The 13,362-nt window shown below is 30.9% G+C and overlaps 1 protein-coding gene across 2 annotated transcripts in view; it reads right to left on the reverse strand.

The window, feature by feature from the left end:
• Positions 1 to 13,362, reverse strand: part of LOC127702288 (large neutral amino acids transporter small subunit 2-like) — a 96,238-nt gene that overhangs the window by 19,042 nt on the left and 63,834 nt on the right. Inside the window, exon 1 of one of the 2 annotated variants that reach the window (XM_052206427.1) lies at positions 1,236 to 1,865. The exons of the other annotated variant lie outside the window; for it this stretch is intronic. Coding sequence (XP_052062387.1) covers positions 1,236 to 1,638 — 403 coding nt within the window. The 5' untranslated portion in view covers positions 1,639 to 1,865. Of the gene's footprint in view, positions 1 to 1,235; positions 1,866 to 13,362 lie in introns of those variants that run through there. 2 annotated transcript variants of the gene reach the window in all.

Raw genomic sequence — 13,362 nt, forward strand, 5'->3', positions numbered from 1 at the left:
CTATGTGGAGATCAAAATGTCTCAATGACTGTACTTTTCTCCCGCCTACCCAGTGAAGCTTTGTTTCGACAGAACTTGATAAGTCGGATTGCGTTCTTAACATCCAATTTTCCAGTCTTCGGATGAAACTGTGACCGATCACAAGTACTTTTGGCTTATTTACTGTTAGTGACCTATTTGGCGTTTATAGATGAATGAAAAAGGAGTAAAAAAAAACTGCTATTATACCATTAAGTGAACACTTGTCACTTACATTTATTTAATTTAACCACGCCTAATAATTTATCAATTTAATTCAAATTAAATTTATTCAAAATATTTCACTACTGATTGCTTTTTTGTGTAGTTATTAAACATATATCAGAAATTTTCTCATTCTGGGATAAATACACTCAAAACCAGATGTCCAGTAGTACATTATTAAGGAGGTGTGCTTTTGTTTACGGACCAACTGCTGCTGCTGCTACGGCCCACTAAGACTTTGTTTCATGTTTATACCAGGGTTTTTCGGATGAAAAATCAGGCTTTATGCCAGTATAAGCATGCAAACAAAGGACAACATAGTGATGTATCTGAAAGAAAGAAAAAGAATAGAGTAAGATAAAGTGTTCTTAAAAAAAAAAAAAACACTTTAACTCTGCCAACGCCGGTCCCCAGCCCGGGTGAAAAAGGAGGAGGGTTATGCAATTGCATGTAAAAGTGAAAAAAAAGGAGAAAATAATTATTTTTTTCAGGTCGTGTGCCATAGGTCGTGTGCCATTAATCTACTTAATCACTTTACACCTACTGTAATTACTTTTTATTACCTGTCATTAGTTGTCATAAAACCATTAAAGCTGTCACCGAGCGTAATTACAAATTAACCAATTAGCCAATAATTAAAAAGATTTCAGAAAATTTTAAATTAAAAATATTACAATATTGTTATTATTAGATGAACAGTTGGATCATTTTTAAATAATAACTTTAACTTTTTCATTTAAACTAATTAATTTAAACTAACACTTTATAACCATATATAATTACAAAAGGTACGAAACGTCTCAGTTACAAAACAACGTAGTTACGAATCGACCAGGTACGAAACGACCAGGTTACGAAACGACGTGCATTCATTTGTACATGTCTAGTTTAACTCAAAGTAAATACAATGATACAAAACGGATACCATGAATAATCTGATAGTTTATAGAACATGTAAAAAATACAGTATTGTAAAAATATAATCAAATTACCTAATATCCATCCTCCTAAGATTTTAACACCTATCTCTGGTGGCCTACAAGTGGGAAAGAATGGCTGTAGAATGTACACAGAAGCACCATAGGAGACAAAGGCCCAGAAAGGTCCATTTATAAGAAGAAAATATCCCCATAACAACATGAACGCAGGAAGTGGCCCAAATACATTGAGTATGTAAACATAAGGACCTCCAGAAAAAGGAAACATTGTACCAAGTTCAGTGAAACACAATGCCAGACTTAAATTAATAAAACCACCCACTATCCACATAATTAACGTCAGACCAACAGATCCTGTATTGGCTAAAATCATTGTTGGAGATATGAATATGGACACATGTCCAGTTACGGCTACCAAAATAGCCGTGCAATGTAAAAGATTAATGGATTTCTTCATCTGAATTTTTTCTACGTGTATTCGCACTCAATCCCCGTCAACAGAGACATCACTTCGTTGTCGCTCCATTGCAATCTCTGTAAATGACAACTAAAACAGACACCTGGATTTTGATGACCTGATATGTAAGTGTCAGATAGACTTTTTGGTATTATGCACTTCCTGTCCAATGTGTATAAAATATAGACAAAGAAACCTCTTGTCGATGTGCATTTTCAGTTTGTTTATGTCTCAACAACCGGAAAACAATAAACTAAAGGTAGCAATACACAGTTAGGAAAAAAACTTAAAATTGACACTCATAATTTTTAAACACCCTCTTTCCCTTCCTTTCTAACAAATAAGGCTTAATATTTGTGTTATGCATGTGTATATTTATAGAAAGAGAATCTTCCATAGATTTGATTTCTAATGGTTATAATGGTGAAATATAATCTCTTTTGGGTGTAACCATGGCAACAATCTGCATTTCTTTGATACAAAATATTGCATAAAAGGGGGGTGAACATGTCACAAAAGTCTCCAAAATTTGGTCCAACGGAAAATTTCAATCAATTACAGTGATACCTTTCCTGAATCCATAGACATATATCTATCAAAAGGTCCAAAAAAAATCATATGCATTTCTGCTCGTTTTTCCATAAAATTGAATTGAAAAGATCGAGCGCAAAATCTTTGTTGATAAACACTGCAATAATTTATGGACCTATGGGCGGTACGGATAGGAAAATACGGACTGTCAAACAGAAAAATGGCCTATAAAACATGCTAAAAACAATCTAAATGTTCATATAAACCCACTAAGGCGGCTTTATTATTCTTCAATTATCTAAAAATCAATTTTATTGTACAAAAACTTTCATATTTAAAAAATTCACCATGGCCATAATGCGAAACTAAACTTCTAACTGTGTATTGCTACCTTAAGGATAAACATTTTTTTTTTCAATTCCACTTAAAATGGATTTCTGTGTTCTGCTAGCTTAAACGAGCAAATTGGCCTGCTAGTTTTGAAAATTGGTTCAGAAATAAATATTTTATGAAGGTTAGCAGTTGACACTGAAATGCAACAAAAAAGTGATCTGGTGAAACATGCCATGTCAAAGTGTAAATTCTCCTTTTTTAGTCAAATTTCTAAAACTATACCTTCTGTGCTTGTCTTTTCTTGTTTAAAAACTTAAATTAACCTTAATAGTAGACAAATTTTACAAGTTAAAGCTATTTTAAGGCTTTAGAATGTCAATTTTGTTGTGTATTAGCATACCAAAGCCTTGGTTAAAATTTAGCAAATACTGAATTAATTTATAACAGCGGGAACAAATTTAGACTTAATTCATGCTAAATTGTGACTTTATACTTGCTAAAATAATAAATTTGATTTAGTCGCATGAAAAAATATAAAGCGTTCCCTTCTGAGGTTTCTACATAACGCGCATTGTTTCTTTTCCAAGGGGTAGCCAATAAAGTATCAATTTATGACCGAACCAAGTCTTTGTGTCAAAATGTCTATATTGGTTGCTAAGGACAATAAACAAAAAAACTAACATATATTGTCATACTAAAAGATGTTTCTCCCTCAGAATTGTATCTATAATCTAAATATCAATAGATTTGTGGTATGATTTGTCTAAAAATAAGCAATTCTGTGCTTTGTCAAATGCCATAAGGTAGCAATACACAGTTAGGAAAAAAACTTAAAATTGACACTCATAATTTTTAAACACCCTCTTTCCCTTCCTTTCTAACAAATAAGGCTTAATATTTGTGTTATGCATGTGTATATTTATAGAAAGAGAATCTTCCATAGATTTGATTTCTAATGGTTATAATGGTGAAATATAATCTCTTTTGGGTGTAACCATGGCAACAATCTGCATTTCTTTGATACAAAATATTGCATAAAAGGGGGGTGAACATGTCACAAAAGTCTCCAAAATTTGGTCCAACGGAAAATTTCAATCAATTACAGTGATACCTTTCCTGAATCCATAGACATATATCTATCAAAAGGTCCAAAAAAAATCATATGCATTTCTGCTCGTTTTTCCATAAAATTGAATTGAAAAGATCGAGCGCAAAATCTTTGTTGATAAACACTGCAATAATTTATGGACCTATGGGCGGTACGGATAGGAAAATACGGACTGTCAAACAGAAAAATGGCCTATAAAACATGCTAAAAACAATCTAAATGTTCATATAAACCCACTAAGGCGGCTTTATTATTCTTCAATTATCTAAAAATCAATTTTATTGTACAAAAACTTTCATATTTAAAAAATTCACCATGGCCATAATGCGAAACTAAACTTCTAACTGTGTATTGCTACCTTAAGGATAAACATTTTTTTTTTCAATTCCACTTAAAATGGATTTCTGTGTTCTGCTAGCTTAAACGAGCAAATTGGCCTGCTAGTTTTGAAAATTGGTTCAGAAATAAATATTTTATGAAGGTTAGCAGTTGACACTGAAATGCAACAAAAAAGTGATCTGGTGAAACATGCCATGTCAAAGTGTAAATTCTCCTTTTTTAGTCAAATTTCTAAAACTATACCTTCTGTGCTTGTCTTTTCTTGTTTAAAAACTTAAATTAACCTTAATAGTAGACAAATTTTACAAGTTAAAGCTATTTTAAGGCTTTAGAATGTCAATTTTGTTGTGTATTAGCATACCAAAGCCTTGGTTAAAATTTAGCAAATACTGAATTAATTTATAACAGCGGGAACAAATTTAGACTTAATTCATGCTAAATTGTGACTTTATACTTGCTAAAATAATAAATTTGATTTAGTCGCATGAAAAAATATAAAGCGTTCCCTTCTGAGGTTTCTACATAACGCGCATTGTTTCTTTTCCAAGGGGTAGCCAATAAAGTATCAATTTATGACCGAACCAAGTCTTTGTGTCAAAATGTCTATATTGGTTGCTAAGGACAATAAACAAAAAAACTAACATATATTGTCATACTAAAAGATGTTTCTCCCTCAGAATTGTATCTATAATCTAAATATCAATAGATTTGTGGTATGATTTGTCTAAAAATAAGCAATTCTGTGCTTTGTCAAATGCCATAAGGTAGCAATACACAGTTAGGAAAAAAACTTAAAATTGACACTCATAATTTTTAAACACCCTCTTTCCCTTCCTTTCTAACAAATAAGGCTTAATATTTGTGTTATGCATGTGTATATTTATAGAAAGAGAATCTTCCATAGATTTGATTTCTAATGGTTATAATGGTGAAATATAATCTCTTTTGGGTGTAACCATGGCAACAATCTGCATTTCTTTGATACAAAATATTGCATAAAAGGGGGGTGAACATGTCACAAAAGTCTCCAAAATTTGGTCCAACGGAAAATTTCAATCAATTACAGTGATACCTTTCCTGAATCCATAGACATATATCTATCAAAAGGTCCAAAAAAAATCATATGCATTTCTGCTCGTTTTTCCATAAAATTGAATTGAAAAGATCGAGCGCAAAATCTTTGTTGATAAACACTGCAATAATTTATGGACCTATGGGCGGTACGGATAGGAAAATACGGACTGTCAAACAGAAAAATGGCCTATAAAACATGCTAAAAACAATCTAAATGTTCATATAAACCCACTAAGGCGGCTTTATTATTCTTCAATTATCTAAAAATCAATTTTATTGTACAAAAACTTTCATATTTAAAAAATTCACCATGGCCATAATGCGAAACTAAACTTCTAACTGTGTATTGCTACCTTAAGGATAAACATTTTTTTTTTCAATTCCACTTAAAATGGATTTCTGTGTTCTGCTAGCTTAAACGAGCAAATTGGCCTGCTAGTTTTGAAAATTGGTTCAGAAATAAATATTTTATGAAGGTTAGCAGTTGACACTGAAATGCAACAAAAAAGTGATCTGGTGAAACATGCCATGTCAAAGTGTAAATTCTCCTTTTTTAGTCAAATTTCTAAAACTATACCTTCTGTGCTTGTCTTTTCTTGTTTAAAAACTTAAATTAACCTTAATAGTAGACAAATTTTACAAGTTAAAGCTATTTTAAGGCTTTAGAATGTCAATTTTGTTGTGTATTAGCATACCAAAGCCTTGGTTAAAATTTAGCAAATACTGAATTAATTTATAACAGCGGGAACAAATTTAGACTTAATTCATGCTAAATTGTGACTTTATACTTGCTAAAATAATAAATTTGATTTAGTCGCATGAAAAAATATAAAGCGTTCCCTTCTGAGGTTTCTACATAACGCGCATTGTTTCTTTTCCAAGGGGTAGCCAATAAAGTATCAATTTATGACCGAACCAAGTCTTTGTGTCAAAATGTCTATATTGGTTGCTAAGGACAATAAACAAAAAAACTAACATATATTGTCATACTAAAAGATGTTTCTCCCTCAGAATTGTATCTATAATCTAAATATCAATAGATTTGTGGTATGATTTGTCTAAAAATAAGCAATTCTGTGCTTTGTCAAATGCCATAAGGTAGCAATACACAGTTAGGAAAAAAACTTAAAATTGACACTCATAATTTTTAAACACCCTCTTTCCCTTCCTTTCTAACAAATAAGGCTTAATATTTGTGTTATGCATGTGTATATTTATAGAAAGAGAATCTTCCATAGATTTGATTTCTAATGGTTATAATGGTGAAATATAATCTCTTTTGGGTGTAACCATGGCAACAATCTGCATTTCTTTGATACAAAATATTGCATAAAAGGGGGGTGAACATGTCACAAAAGTCTCCAAAATTTGGTCCAACGGAAAATTTCAATCAATTACAGTGATACCTTTCCTGAATCCATAGACATATATCTATCAAAAGGTCCAAAAAAAATCATATGCATTTCTGCTCGTTTTTCCATAAAATTGAATTGAAAAGATCGAGCGCAAAATCTTTGTTGATAAACACTGCAATAATTTATGGACCTATGGGCGGTACGGATAGGAAAATACGGACTGTCAAACAGAAAAATGGCCTATAAAACATGCTAAAAACAATCTAAATGTTCATATAAACCCACTAAGGCGGCTTTATTATTCTTCAATTATCTAAAAATCAATTTTATTGTACAAAAACTTTCATATTTAAAAAATTCACCATGGCCATAATGCGAAACTAAACTTCTAACTGTGTATTGCTACCTTAAGGATAAACATTTTTTTTTTCAATTCCACTTAAAATGGATTTCTGTGTTCTGCTAGCTTAAACGAGCAAATTGGCCTGCTAGTTTTGAAAATTGGTTCAGAAATAAATATTTTATGAAGGTTAGCAGTTGACACTGAAATGCAACAAAAAAGTGATCTGGTGAAACATGCCATGTCAAAGTGTAAATTCTCCTTTTTTAGTCAAATTTCTAAAACTATACCTTCTGTGCTTGTCTTTTCTTGTTTAAAAACTTAAATTAACCTTAATAGTAGACAAATTTTACAAGTTAAAGCTATTTTAAGGCTTTAGAATGTCAATTTTGTTGTGTATTAGCATACCAAAGCCTTGGTTAAAATTTAGCAAATACTGAATTAATTTATAACAGCGGGAACAAATTTAGACTTAATTCATGCTAAATTGTGACTTTATACTTGCTAAAATAATAAATTTGATTTAGTCGCATGAAAAAATATAAAGCGTTCCCTTCTGAGGTTTCTACATAACGCGCATTGTTTCTTTTCCAAGGGGTAGCCAATAAAGTATCAATTTATGACCGAACCAAGTCTTTGTGTCAAAATGTCTATATTGGTTGCTAAGGACAATAAACAAAAAAACTAACATATATTGTCATACTAAAAGATGTTTCTCCCTCAGAATTGTATCTATAATCTAAATATCAATAGATTTGTGGTATGATTTGTCTAAAAATAAGCAATTCTGTGCTTTGTCAAATGCCTTAAGGATAAACATTTTTTTTTTCAATTCCACTTAAAATGGATTTCTGTGTTCTGCTAGCTTAAACGAGCAAATTGGCCTGCTAGTTTTGAAAATTGGTTCAGAAATAAATATTTTATGAAGGTTAGCAGTTGACACTGAAATGCAACAAAAAAGTGATCTGGTGAAACATGCCATGTCAAAGTGTAAATTCTCCTTTTTTAGTCAAATTTCTAAAACTATACCTTCTGTGCTTGTCTTTTCTTGTTTAAAAACTTAAATTAACCTTAATAGTAGACAAATTTTACAAGTTAAAGCTATTTTAAGGCTTTAGAATGTCAATTTTGTTGTGTATTAGCATACCAAAGCCTTGGTTAAAATTTAGCAAATACTGAATTAATTTATAACAGCGGGAACAAATTTAGACTTAATTCATGCTAAATTGTGACTTTATACTTGCTAAAATAATAAATTTGATTTAGTCGCATGAAAAAATATAAAGCGTTCCCTTCTGAGGTTTCTACATAACGCGCATTGTTTCTTTTCCAAGGGGTAGCCAATAAAGTATCAATTTATGACCGAACCAAGTCTTTGTGTCAAAATGTCTATATTGGTTGCTAAGGACAATAAACAAAAAAACTAACATATATTGTCATACTAAAAGATGTTTCTCCCTCAGAATTGTATCTATAATCTAAATATCAATAGATTTGTGGTATGATTTGTCTAAAAATAAGCAATTCTGTGCTTTGTCAAATGCCATAAGGTAGCAATACACAGTTAGGAAAAAAACTTAAAATTGACACTCATAATTTTTAAACACCCTCTTTCCCTTCCTTTCTAACAAATAAGGCTTAATATTTGTGTTATGCATGTGTATATTTATAGAAAGAGAATCTTCCATAGATTTGATTTCTAATGGTTATAATGGTGAAATATAATCTCTTTTGGGTGTAACCATGGCAACAATCTGCATTTCTTTGATACAAAATATTGCATAAAAGGGGGGTGAACATGTCACAAAAGTCTCCAAAATTTGGTCCAACGGAAAATTTCAATCAATTACAGTGATACCTTTCCTGAATCCATAGACATATATCTATCAAAAGGTCCAAAAAAAATCATATGCATTTCTGCTCGTTTTTCCATAAAATTGAATTGAAAAGATCGAGCGCAAAATCTTTGTTGATAAACACTGCAATAATTTATGGACCTATGGGCGGTACGGATAGGAAAATACGGACTGTCAAACAGAAAAATGGCCTATAAAACATGCTAAAAACAATCTAAATGTTCATATAAACCCACTAAGGCGGCTTTATTATTCTTCAATTATCTAAAAATCAATTTTATTGTACAAAAACTTTCATATTTAAAAAATTCACCATGGCCATAATGCGAAACTAAACTTCTAACTGTGTATTGCTACCTTAAGGATAAACATTTTTTTTTTCAATTCCACTTAAAATGGATTTCTGTGTTCTGCTAGCTTAAACGAGCAAATTGGCCTGCTAGTTTTGAAAATTGGTTCAGAAATAAATATTTTATGAAGGTTAGCAGTTGACACTGAAATGCAACAAAAAAGTGATCTGGTGAAACATGCCATGTCAAAGTGTAAATTCTCCTTTTTTAGTCAAATTTCTAAAACTATACCTTCTGTGCTTGTCTTTTCTTGTTTAAAAACTTAAATTAACCTTAATAGTAGACAAATTTTACAAGTTAAAGCTATTTTAAGGCTTTAGAATGTCAATTTTGTTGTGTATTAGCATACCAAAGCCTTGGTTAAAATTTAGCAAATACTGAATTAATTTATAACAGCGGGAACAAATTTAGACTTAATTCATGCTAAATTGTGACTTTATACTTGCTAAAATAATAAATTTGATTTAGTCGCATGAAAAAATATAAAGCGTTCCCTTCTGAGGTTTCTACATAACGCGCATTGTTTCTTTTCCAAGGGGTAGCCAATAAAGTATCAATTTATGACCGAACCAAGTCTTTGTGTCAAAATGTCTATATTGGTTGCTAAGGACAATAAACAAAAAAACTAACATATATTGTCATACTAAAAGATGTTTCTCCCTCAGAATTGTATCTATAATCTAAATATCAATAGATTTGTGGTATGATTTGTCTAAAAATAAGCAATTCTGTGCTTTGTCAAATGCCATAAGGTAGCAATACACAGTTAGGAAAAAAACTTAAAATTGACACTCATAATTTTTAAACACCCTCTTTCCCTTCCTTTCTAACAAATAAGGCTTAATATTTGTGTTATGCATGTGTATATTTATAGAAAGAGAATCTTCCATAGATTTGATTTCTAATGGTTATAATGGTGAAATATAATCTCTTTTGGGTGTAACCATGGCAACAATCTGCATTTCTTTGATACAAAATATTGCATAAAAGGGGGGTGAACATGTCACAAAAGTCTCCAAAATTTGGTCCAACGGAAAATTTCAATCAATTACAGTGATACCTTTCCTGAATCCATAGACATATATCTATCAAAAGGTCCAAAAAAAATCATATGCATTTCTGCTCGTTTTTCCATAAAATTGAATTGAAAAGATCGAGCGCAAAATCTTTGTTGATAAACACTGCAATAATTTATGGACCTATGGGCGGTACGGATAGGAAAATACGGACTGTCAAACAGAAAAATGGCCTATAAAACATGCTAAAAACAATCTAAATGTTCATATAAACCCACTAAGGCGGCTTTATTATTCTTCAATTATCTAAAAATCAATTTTATTGTACAAAAACTTTCATATTTAAAAAATTCACCATGGCCATAATGCGAAACTAAACTTCTAACTGTGTATTGCTACCTTAAGGATAAACATTTTTTTTTTCAATTCCACTTAAAATGGATTTCTGTGTTCTGCTAGCTTAAACGAGCAAATTGGCCTGCTAGTTTTGAAAATTGGTTCAGAAATAAATATTTTATGAAGGTTAGCAGTTGACACTGAAATGCAACAAAAAAGTGATCTGGTGAAACATGCCATGTCAAAGTGTAAATTCTCCTTTTTTAGTCAAATTTCTAAAACTATACCTTCTGTGCTTGTCTTTTCTTGTTTAAAAACTTAAATTAACCTTAATAGTAGACAAATTTTACAAGTTAAAGCTATTTTAAGGCTTTAGAATGTCAATTTTGTTGTGTATTAGCATACCAAAGCCTTGGTTAAAATTTAGCAAATACTGAATTAATTTATAACAGCGGGAACAAATTTAGACTTAATTCATGCTAAATTGTGACTTTATACTTGCTAAAATAATAAATTTGATTTAGTCGCATGAAAAAATATAAAGCGTTCCCTTCTGAGGTTTCTACATAACGCGCATTGTTTCTTTTCCAAGGGGTAGCCAATAAAGTATCAATTTATGACCGAACCAAGTCTTTGTGTCAAAATGTCTATATTGGTTGCTAAGGACAATAAACAAAAAAACTAACATATATTGTCATACTAAAAGATGTTTCTCCCTCAGAATTGTATCTATAATCTAAATATCAATAGATTTGTGGTATGATTTGTCTAAAAATAAGCAATTCTGTGCTTTGTCAAATGCCATAAGGTAGCAATACACAGTTAGGAAAAAAACTTAAAATTGACACTCATAATTTTTAAACACCCTCTTTCCCTTCCTTTCTAACAAATAAGGCTTAATATTTGTGTTATGCATGTGTATATTTATAGAAAGAGAATCTTCCATAGATTTGATTTCTAATGGTTATAATGGTGAAATATAATCTCTTTTGGGTGTAACCATGGCAACAATCTGCATTTCTTTGATACAAAATATTGCATAAAAGGGGGGTGAACATGTCACAAAAGTCTCCAAAATTTGGTCCAACGGAAAATTTCAATCAATTACAGTGATACCTTTCCTGAATCCATAGACATATATCTATCAAAAGGTCCAAAAAAAATCATATGCATTTCTGCTCGTTTTTCCATAAAATTGAATTGAAAAGATCGAGCGCAAAATCTTTGTTGATAAACACTGCAATAATTTATGGACCTATGGGCGGTACGGATAGGAAAATACGGACTGTCAAACAGAAAAATGGCCTATAAAACATGCTAAAAACAATCTAAATGTTCATATAAACCCACTAAGGCGGCTTTATTATTCTTCAATTATCTAAAAATCAATTTTATTGTACAAAAACTTTCATATTTAAAAAATTCACCATGGCCATAATGCGAAACTAAACTTCTAACTGTGTATTGCTACCTTAAGGATAAACATTTTTTTTTTCAATTCCACTTAAAATGGATTTCTGTGTTCTGCTAGCTTAAACGAGCAAATTGGCCTGCTAGTTTTGAAAATTGGTTCAGAAATAAATATTTTATGAAGGTTAGCAGTTGACACTGAAATGCAACAAAAAAGTGATCTGGTGAAACATGCCATGTCAAAGTGTAAATTCTCCTTTTTTAGTCAAATTTCTAAAACTATACCTTCTGTGCTTGTCTTTTCTTGTTTAAAAACTTAAATTAACCTTAATAGTAGACAAATTTTACAAGTTAAAGCTATTTTAAGGCTTTAGAATGTCAATTTTGTTGTGTATTAGCATACCAAAGCCTTGGTTAAAATTTAGCAAATACTGAATTAATTTATAACAGCGGGAACAAATTTAGACTTAATTCATGCTAAATTGTGACTTTATACTTGCTAAAATAATAAATTTGATTTAGTCGCATGAAAAAATATAAAGCGTTCCCTTCTGAGGTTTCTACATAACGCGCATTGTTTCTTTTCCAAGGGGTAGCCAATAAAGTATCAATTTATGACCGAACCAAGTCTTTGTGTCAAAATGTCTATATTGGTTGCTAAGGACAATAAACAAAAAAACTAACATATATTGTCATACTAAAAGATGTTTCTCCCTCAGAATTGTATCTATAATCTAAATATCAATAGATTTGTGGTATGATTTGTCTAAAAATAAGCAATTCTGTGCTTTGTCAAATGCCATAAGGTAGCAATACACAGTTAGGAAAAAAACTTAAAATTGACACTCATAATTTTTAAACACCCTCTTTCCCTTCCTTTCTAACAAATAAGGCTTAATATTTGTGTTATGCATGTGTATATTTATAGAAAGAGAATCTTCCATAGATTTGATTTCTAATGGTTATAATGGTGAAATATAATCTCTTTTGGGTGTAACCATGGCAACAATCTGCATTTCTTTGATACAAAATATTGCATAAAAGGGGGGTGAACATGTCACAAAAGTCTCCAAAATTTGGTCCAACGGAAAATTTCAATCAATTACAGTGATACCTTTCCTGAATCCATAGACATATATCTATCAAAAGGTCCAAAAAAAATCATATGCATTTCTGCTCGTTTTTCCATAAAATTGAATTGAAAAGATCGAGCGCAAAATCTTTGTTGATAAACACTGCAATAATTTATGGACCTATGGGCGGTACGGATAGGAAAATACGGACTGTCAAACAGAAAAATGGCCTATAAAACATGCTAAAAACAATCTAAATGTTCATATAAACCCACTAAGGCGGCTTTATTATTCTTCAATTATCTAAAAATCAATTTTATTGTACAAAAACTTTCATATTTAAAAAATTCACCATGGCCATAATGCGAAACTAAACTTCTAACTGTGTATTGCTACCTTAAGGATAAACATTTTTTTTTTCAATTCCACTTAAAATGGATTTCTGTGTTCTGCTAGCTTAAACGAGCAAATTGGCCTGCTAGTTTTGAAAATTGGTTCAGAAATAAATATTTTATGAAGGTTAGCAGTTGACACTGAAATGCAACAAAAAAGTGATCTGGTGAAACATGCCATGTCAAAGTGTAAATTCTCCTTTTTTAGTCA

Source organism: Mytilus californianus, unplaced genomic scaffold, assembly GCF_021869535.1.
Source record: "Mytilus californianus isolate M0D057914Y unplaced genomic scaffold, xbMytCali1.0.p SCAF_5, whole genome shotgun sequence".
NCBI classification, from domain to species: Eukaryota; Metazoa; Mollusca; class Bivalvia; order Mytilida; family Mytilidae; genus Mytilus; species Mytilus californianus.